The 9,531-nt window shown below is 41.4% G+C and overlaps 1 protein-coding gene across 1 annotated transcript; it reads left to right on the top strand.

Annotated features, from left to right (window-relative positions):
• Positions 1-822, top strand: LOC102770565 (BUB3-interacting and GLEBS motif-containing protein ZNF207-like; the record flags this gene model as incomplete). Its single annotated transcript, XM_015562996.1, has 2 exons — positions 1-637; positions 782-822. Coding segments are annotated over 2 exons (678 nt in total), but the record flags the coding sequence as incomplete, so codon positions are not given.
• Between the last annotated feature and the right edge of the window lie 8,709 nt (positions 823-9,531).

The following is a 9,531-nucleotide window of genomic DNA, read 5'->3' on the forward strand; positions in this document are numbered from 1 at the left end:
CACCTGGAATTGCCAATGGGTGGCATGATGCCACCTGGACCAGGAATACCACCTCTAATGCCTGGTATGCCACCAGGTATGCCGTCTCCTGTTCTATGTCCTGGAATTCCTCCAATGACTCAAGCACAGGCTGTTTCAGCACCAGGTGTTCTTAATAGACCACCTGCACCAACAGCAACAGCTCCTGCTCCACAGCCTCCAGTTACTCAGCCTCTTTTCCCCAGTGCCGGACGGGCTCAGGCAACTGTCCAAGGACCTGTTGGTACAGATTTCACGCCCTTAAGTAGTACCCCTGCAACAACTAGAGAAACCCCGAAGCCTACATTCCTTGCTTATACACAGTCTACAGCTTCAACCACTAGTACAACAAATAGCACTGCAGCTAAACCAGCGGCATCAATAACAAGTAAGCCTGCTACTCTTACGACAACCAGTGCAACCAGTAAGTTGATCCATCCAGATGAGGATATATCGTTGGAAAAAAGAAGGGCACAGTTACCTAAATATCAACGAAATCTTCCTCTTCCAGGACAGACTCCCATTGGTAATCCACCAGTTGGACCAATTGGAGCTATGATGCCACCACAGCCAGGCATCCCACAACAACAAGGAATGAGACCCCCAATGCCACCTCATGGTATTCCTCTTTTTATGTTTATTATTTTTAGCAGATTTTTTGAATCTACACATAAAATAAGTGTATCTGCAAAAGATACTATCGTAAAAATACAATGCACGAACCAACTCAATCTGTTTTTTGTATTTTAAATGTGTTTTTTAGGTCAGTATGGTGGTCATCATCAAGGAAATTATTTGAAATAATAAAGCAGGAACTTTCCCGGAAGTTGCAATTCATAAAAAAAAAAAAAAGAGTAAAGGAGGCCAAATATATGGTGACTGAAGTTGATTTTATTGTGGCTGTTGGGCACACAATGCAATATATAATCATGTATCATAGATATGTACATTGAAACCTATATGATCTTATTAGCCAACTAGTGGACTGGTGCACAAAATTCATGCATGGGGGTGGGGGTGTCCCTCAGCCTGGCCTGCACCCTCTCCAATCTGGGACCCCTCCGGGGATCACTGACTGCCGGTTTAGGCCCAATCCCTTTGGGGGGCCTAAACCGGCAGTCAGACATCCCTCTTGCAATCCGAGACTGATGGCTCCTTACTGCTCACCTGCCTGCCTGCCTGATCAGCTCTAACCACTCTGCCTGTCAGCCTGCTCATCCCCTTCTGCCCCCTTCTGGCCTCATCCCCAACTGCCCCCCCCTTGCCAGCCTGCTCACCCCCAAATGCCCCCTGGCCGGCCTGATAATCCCCAATTGCCCTCCGCTCCTGGCCTGATTGCCCCTAACCACCGCTGCTTCGGCCCCACAACCATAGCTTTGTCTAGAAGGATGCCAGAAGGTCTCCCGGTCTAATTAGCCTATTACCCTTTTATTAATATAGATGTCACTCCAATAAATTCAATTTAAAAATAAAAAATGGTTAAATAAAAATTTGCAAACATGCTGTGTAAACACAAAGCCATAATTTTTAAAAGTTTTAAAGTATATATTTGCATGAGGTTCTGTAGAGAGTACAGCGACTGCCTCTATAATATAAATTGTTGCTCTTTTAATTTCAGACCTACCTCCCTTTCACATACAAAGTCAAATCAAAATGAACACAATATCTATTTCTGAGGAAACAGTGGACTTTTAAAGCATAACCAAAGATAAAATACTTGAAAATATTTTCATTTTATACTTCCATTTTACATTTATATTATTTGGTATCCAGTGAACCAAATCATTCTAAATTTGGTAGCATCTTAAAAAGAGACCAAGTGGAGGGGAAAGTTATGAAAGTAGTATGGAACTTTCTAATAGATATAAATACACTTGGAAAATTGCAGTTTTCCAGCCTTGATTCCATGTCCCAGTCTCATTGCATGACTTATCATTTCTTAAACATCCAAATCACTTATAATTCTCCACCACAAAACTGAATCTTTGAAGTCTTATATCCTATCAACTTCTTTGAAATAGTTTCAAGATAGCCCCTAAAATTCAAATGTATTCTCTCATTTTATACAGTTTGTGAAGAATATAATTTTAAATATTTTTTCAACAGAACTAATTTAACCAATAGAAATATTGATTACACCAATAATTTTTATAATATAAATAAATCTTTGATAAATGTGTAGTCTATATCAAGCTTCTCATAATATTTTATAGCATCTAAAAAATTAGGTCAGCCCTAACCGGTTTGGCTCAGTGGATAGAGCGTCGGCCTGCGGACTCAAGGGTCCCAGGTTCGATTCCAGTCAAGGGCATGTACCTTTGATGAATGCACATCCCCAGTAGGGGGTGTGCAGAAGGCAGCTGATTGATGTTTCTCTCTCATCAATGTTTCTGGCTCTCTATCCCTCTCCCTTCCTCTCTGTAAAAAAATCAATTAAAAAAATTAAAAAAATAAACAAATAAAATAAAATAAAAAATTAGGTCAGATTTGAACTGAAAAACACAGGTATACTTTTTTTCAAAAATATTTCCAGATTTATTGTAAAATAAAAATATTATATATATAGTAATCAATGTGATATTTTGAGATATGTATAATTTGCAAAATGATTACCTCTATCAAGTTAATTAATATCCATTACCTCTTAGAGTTACTTTTTTGTGTGTGGTGAGATCACTTAAGATCTAATTCTTCAGCAATTCTAAGTATATATTAGAGTATTATCTATGTACTAGGGGCCCAGTGCACGAATTCATGCAACTTGAAAGGAACTATGGGCCACCAGGCTGCAGTAGGTACAGGGGTGGGTCCAGTCCATCCTGCCACAGCCCCCAGTCCACTGTCTGCCAGCATCCCCGCTCCCTCCTCCACCACTGCCATGTGCTGATGGCGCAGAGCAATTGGGGCTGGTGCCAGCATCTGGTGCAAGCAGGGCTAGTGCTGTCAGCAAGTGTGGGCTGCAACTGCTGCCCCTTTTGCCCCTTAGGAGCAGGGGGAGGTGGAGAAGTCCTGAGGGGCAATTGGGGCCGGCAGCCATCACTCATACCCACTATCAGTGCTGAACACCCGGCGCTGGCGCCAGCTGCCTAAGCAGGTGCGAGTGGCAGCTCCAGCAGCAGCAGGTGCGAGCAGGGCCAGTGCCGGCAGCAGGTGCAAGCACCCGGCAGGACCGCAGCACACGGGAGCAAAGGATTTTCAGTAACCACCAGAGGCTCAAGCCGAACACTATGACGTGCACTGACCATCGTGGGGTGCAAATGGAACATGGTGGGCATTGGCCATCGAGGGATGGTGGAGCAGTTGAGCAGGGGTGCCAGACCAAGGCGCGGCACCAGTTGCTCTCATGGGGGTGAGCCTCTGGTGGTTACTGAAAATTATTTGCTGCCTCGCGCAGCGGTCCTGCTGGGCGCTCTCATCTGCTGCTAGTGCCACCCCCGCTTGCACCTGTTACCAGGACCGGAGCCACTGCTCACACAGGTTGCCAGTGCCCGGCGCCAGCCCCAATGACCCCTCAGGGCTTCTCCACCTCCCCTGAGCCTGAGGGGTGATTGGGGCAGCAGCCTCCACTCGCGCTCACTGACAGCGCCGGCCCCTCTCACACCCGCTGCTGGCACCAGCCCCGATAGCCCCACACCATCAGTGGGTGCGCGCGGGGCCAGCACCGTCAGCGGGGGGTGGAGCAGCAGCAGTGGAAGCAACGCTGCCAGCAGACAGGGGACCAGGGGCTGCGGTGGGAGGGGCCAGGCAGGGGCATGGAGGATGGGCCAAGAACCGCCTCTGTGCTCACTGCAGCCTCTCAGCCCACAGTTCCTTTCAAGTTGCACGTTTCGTGCAGTGGGCCCCTAGTTAACTATAATTGCTAGCTTGACATTAAATCTCCAGAACTTATTCATCCTAAATAACACATTTTGTACTCTTTGCCTCTTGGACTAACTTCTCCTCCCCGTTTCTCTCACTCTCCATCCCCTAATAAATACCATCTAGTATTTGGTTTTATGAGTTGGACTATTTTAGATGCCACATATAAGGGAGATCATGCATTATATGTCTTACTATGTCTGGCTTATTTCACTTAGCCTAAAGTTCTCCAGGGTTATCCATGTTGTCACAAATGATAGGGTTTTCCTCTTTTTTTAAGGCTGAATACTATGTATGTATGTGTGTGTGTGTGTGTGTGTGTGTGTGTGTTGTGTGCATCCATGTGTATCACATTTTCTTTATCCATTCATCCATTGACAGACACATTGACTATTTCCATATCTTGACTATATGTATCAATGTTGCAATGACCATGAGAGTGCAGGTGTCTCGCTGAGATCCTGATTTCATTTCCCTTGGATATCTTGAAGTGAAATTGCTGGATCACCTGGTATTTAGTTCTATTCTTAATATTTTTAAGAATCCCACAACTGTACCAAAATTATATCCCCAACAACAGTAGAAATAGTTCCCATCATTCAACATCCTCACCAACATTTGTTATATTTTGACTTTTTAATTGTGATTTTATTTGCATTTTCTTGACATCAGTGATGCTGATAACCTTCTCATTTACCACTCGGCCATTAGGATGTCTTCCTTGGAAAATGTCCACCTGGATCCTTTGCCCATTTTTTAATCAAACTATTTGTTTTTCTTGTTATTGACATGCACAAACTCAGTAACAAGACTATATTTTCACAGTCATTTCATTATGACATAGAATGTGAGGGAATATGTATATACATACACACACTTAAAAACACACAAAGTGTGTGCATTAGGTGTTACAGAAGTGAGAAACAGAATAAAATGCTAAAAGAGTAACAGAATAAGAAATAGTGCTAATTGTCTCAATCTTGACAGTCTTGTTTTTATAATTTGACATATATATATATATATATATACATATATATATATATATATACACACACACACACACACATATATAAAAGCCTAAGCGACTGATACGACTGAATGACCAGAGCAACCAGTCGGCCAGTTGCTATGATGTACACTGACCACCAGGGGGCAGGCACTCAATGCAGGAGCTGCCCCCCGGTGGTCAGTGTGCTCCCACAGTGGGAGTGCTGCTCAACCAGAAGCTGGGCTCATGGCTAGCAAGCACAGCCGCGGTGGCAGACGCAGCGGGACTGGGGTGAGTGGGAGTGGTACAGCGCCTGGCCTTGGATTAGGCTCTTCCCTGGCCACCTACCACTTAGCGCACTGCTACATTCCTCATATCCCATAAGCCTGCAGTTAGAATCTCCAGAGAACAGTTGAAGCACAGATACGTGGAGTAACCAGGATGAGCCTGATATTGCCGCTGGGCTCCTGGAACTCTGTCTCAGGCATCAAGATCAAATCTCATCCCTTACTGATTGCCCTGGAGCTACAGAGGAAGGCAGCAGTAAAATAGGTGGTGACTGACAATCGGAGTAAAAGTCAAAGAGAGATGGATCTGAAGGGCGGGGTGTGGGCAACAGAGCACCTCTTCCCCCCACGATCCCTAACTTTGTATTGTTCAACTCAGAGCGTCTCTTATCTGACTCTGAGCAGTGGAAAGCATCCAGCACAGCCCAAGGTGTCCACCGGGGACGGCCGGCAAGGCATGACACTGGCAGTAGAAGGGACATTTGGAAATAGTTTTTCAGGAAGCAGACGCCCCACGCAACTTCCCAGGGGCTCACAGGGACATGGAAGCTCCCCAGGCACACAGGCGCGGGCTCCCAATTTGTTTTCAATGTGCACAAATCCATGCACCAGGCCACTAGTCCTATATAATAAAAGGGTAATATGCAAATTGACTCTAATGGCAGAACAACCAGAAGGACCACTGGACCAGTCACTATGAGGCACACTGACCACATCTCAGTCCCTTTCCCTGGCTGGCAGGCTCCTATCCCATGATGGCCACCTGCAGTGGGGGTGGGGCCCACAACTGGGCAGGAACAGTTGACCTCTCGGTTCCTTCACCTGGCCATCAGGAACAGATCATCTGATGGAGAACGGGGAACTAGGGATGGGTGGCAGTGGGGGGCGGGACTGGCTGTGGGCAACTAGGGAAGATGGCCCTGATTGCAGGGCAGTCCTAAGGACCGTACCAACACATGAATTGTGTGCTAGGCCTTTAGTATTACAATGAAAGAAAGTGTAGCAAATATATTTAAATCTAAGTCTCCTCTAATCCTTCATTAATAAAAAAGAACAGTAACTAATGAAATTAGGCAATCAAATGTTTATGCCTTTATCAAGCATTTTATATTTATTAATGAACACTGATTAAAGATGGAAATGTTGGAGTGGGTGGGAAGTAGACACCTAGGCCCACAGATACTGCCAAATGCTGTTTATGCTGGGCAAATCTCTAAACTTTGAGCAATGAAATAAAGTGGAGAAAAGTCACAGAGCTTTGGATTCAGACAGATGTAGGTGTGAATCCTTGTCCTGGTTATGTGATCACGAGTATCTCATTTACTTTTGTGACGTTCAGATTCTCCACTTAGGTAAAAGTTATGAAAATTAAATACTAAAATTCATTTGGAAGTATCTCATAATAGATCTTTAATATATATTTTCTTTCTTTTTGGGAGGAGGAGGGGACAGGGAGTTAAAGAATTCTTAAGATTCTCAGCAAAATTAGACTAGAATACAGAAATTCATTTGAAATTTGAGATACTATGATTCTATAAATCCCAGAGTCAAGTAAAAAGTAATTTTTATTTACAGATATTTATTAAACAACCACTATATCAAATATTTTTACACATTAACAAATAAAACTTAGATACTGGGTTTTTTAATATAATTTTAGAGACAGCTGACTTTAGTAATTTGTCACAGGAAGGGGCAAAGGCAAGATTTTAACCCAGATTTTTAGACTCTAAAATCAGATCTTAAGTGAATGAGAAGCCATCCCAATATTAAGTTGTGCACTTGTAACTACAATGCCCTCAAAATTCTTGAGGACACTTTATCTATAGATGAATGTTGGCATGACTTTTACACACTAATTTTGTCTGTAAATCATATTCTACCACACAGCCTCTTCTCACATCACTGCTATTTTGTCAGCTTTATGGTACAAAAAATGTAGCCATATTGATTATAAAATATAAAGATAAAATATTATAAACAACTACAAAAATTACTTGTTGCTCTTGTTATAAATTATTGATTTTATTTTCTAAGTATAAAGTGCATTGTTTATGAAGGATGAATTGCTTTTCTTAAAACTAAAATCTTAGTGTTACATAAAAGGGACAAAAAAGGGAAAAATGAACATCTAAAGAAAGGCGGTAAGGAAGATGAATGCCAAAATAATGTTTATCAATCTCCATTCAAATCAAATGTTTTTGAGACAATAAATATGAATAAACAATTCTATTAATTCAATAATAATAATATTAATAAGTACTACATCATACTGAAAAAAGCTGTTCTTTAAACCTAATACTCCTGTAGTTAGTTCCTTTAAAGATTAAAGGTTTGTACAGAGTAAGGCTTTTGTAAGTGTTTTTAATGAGTTTTAAATAAGAAAGATATATTGATCACATTGATGCCATTTTCAAAATTAAGACTAAACAAAACAAATAGGTTCAACACAATGCCGATGTAGAAGGTAGAATTGGGGGTTTTATTAGTGCCTGGGAGTGGATTTCTTCGGTTCATTGCCGTCACTAGCTGGTGAAATTGAAACATTGCTATACATTGCCAAAGCTGATTCTCAAGAATTAACTGCCTTGAATACTCTGCATTTTGAATAACCATACAAACTTTACTAGAATTTTGTAAATCACAAAATCATTAAAGAACCTTACCACCTTGAAATGAAAAACATCTCTTGCCTGGAATGTCGTTTTGTTCATTTTAGTGTGAAATCAGAAAAATGATCAGACCTTTAGTTCAGTGGCTAATTACCTACTAAAGCTAAATATTGCTTTCCACTTCTCTGCCACAAATACTCTTATTTAATTAAGTGACAAAAATCTATCTCAAGTAAATGTTAAACAGGATCATTTACATAAATTCAATAAAGGGAAGAAATTTAGACATATTAAACTGCCGAACATTGGCCCTATATATTTTATGCAAACTTTGTAGACAGTTTTTATTCCCTTCTGCTTAACTTTTTCTATATGAGAATCTAAATGTGCACAGGAAACCCAATTAGTATATCAGATTATTTCTGAGTTGACCAAATTCTCTTAAGTAATCACCTCTCAAAAGCAATATTTGACTTTAAAACTTTATAAATCAAATATATGATCACTACAATAACAGATGCACATAATTCAATCATCCTCTTTTTATCCCTTAGATAAGTTTCCATTTTTAATTCCCTGCTGCTTAAATAATTAGCTCAAATAGCTGTAGTTGGTGTGAACTGATGGGCATAGTAAAAGAGACACTGTGCCTCCATGGGCTCTGTTGAGAGACAATACTCTGTGGTCTCATGCTTCTGTCGGTCTTGTAAGCAAAGCATTATTGCCCTTTTCTTCTGGACTATCTTTTCTTTCTTTTTTTTAATATATCTTTATGGTCCAAAGTATTACAGGTGTCCTCATTTTCTCCCCCATTGATTCCCTCCACCCCGCTCCCCAGGTCTTCGTGGCACTATTGTCTGTTGTCCACTTTTAAAATATGTGTAAATGTGCATAACAAACAATATTGGGAGACAGAAAGAGTGTATCATTCTGCAGCAAAGGGCAGCCATGCTTACCTCTCCAGCATAATAATGTCTCTTACGGGCCAAGGGCAAACATTTTAATGACCATCATAAAAGAGTATGTCCTTAAGGTCAGGGTTTCTTTCCTGGAGTGTCAGCCAGTGTGTATAGGCATCACCTGGCCCTTTGTGTACGTCCTTGTGGGAACTGGCGCTTAGGAACTAATATAAAAGATGCTGCCAGTCCAAAGAATAAAACTCGTTGTCTCTTTCCCAGGCGTCTCATATCTTCTGCCAGAAGCCATGAAACTGGCAGGCTAAGTTGTAAGCTAGCAAGAAGGATAACACCTCAGGCTCTTCACAACTCCTGACAGGCCCCCTAAACAGGGCTAGTTCTCTCTGAGTTTCTCATTAGATTTGACGCTTCTCGTGAGCTATAGAAAACGGTGGCTGTGATGTAAGGCATAGGATGATTCCTGACCACGAGCTATAATAAACTCGGATTGTGTTGAATTATCAGCCAAGTTAATAATAGGAGCAAGATGCTTTAAAAACAGTATCTCATTTTATTATTTCAACAGAAGGCATTCTTTTGTTTTGTGAGGAAGAGGGTGGTCAACAGACCATACACCGCCATAGAAATGCATCGTGTAAATAACTTTATCATAGATGTCTTGTAGGTTGATAATTATTCATTTGCTACTTCATTCAACAGACCAATCGCAGGACTTATACTGGGTATTCTTGGTAATGTGATACATAGCAAATTCATAAGCCTTATTTAGAAATCATTAGAAACAATAGAATATGTGAAAGCTCTTACAGAGACAGGTAATTACCATAATGAACTACTATCCCTCTCTAGTC

The sequence above is a fragment of the Myotis davidii genome, unplaced genomic scaffold (assembly GCF_000327345.1).
Source record: "Myotis davidii unplaced genomic scaffold, ASM32734v1 scaffold958, whole genome shotgun sequence".
NCBI classification, from domain to species: domain Eukaryota; kingdom Metazoa; phylum Chordata; class Mammalia; order Chiroptera; family Vespertilionidae; genus Myotis; species Myotis davidii.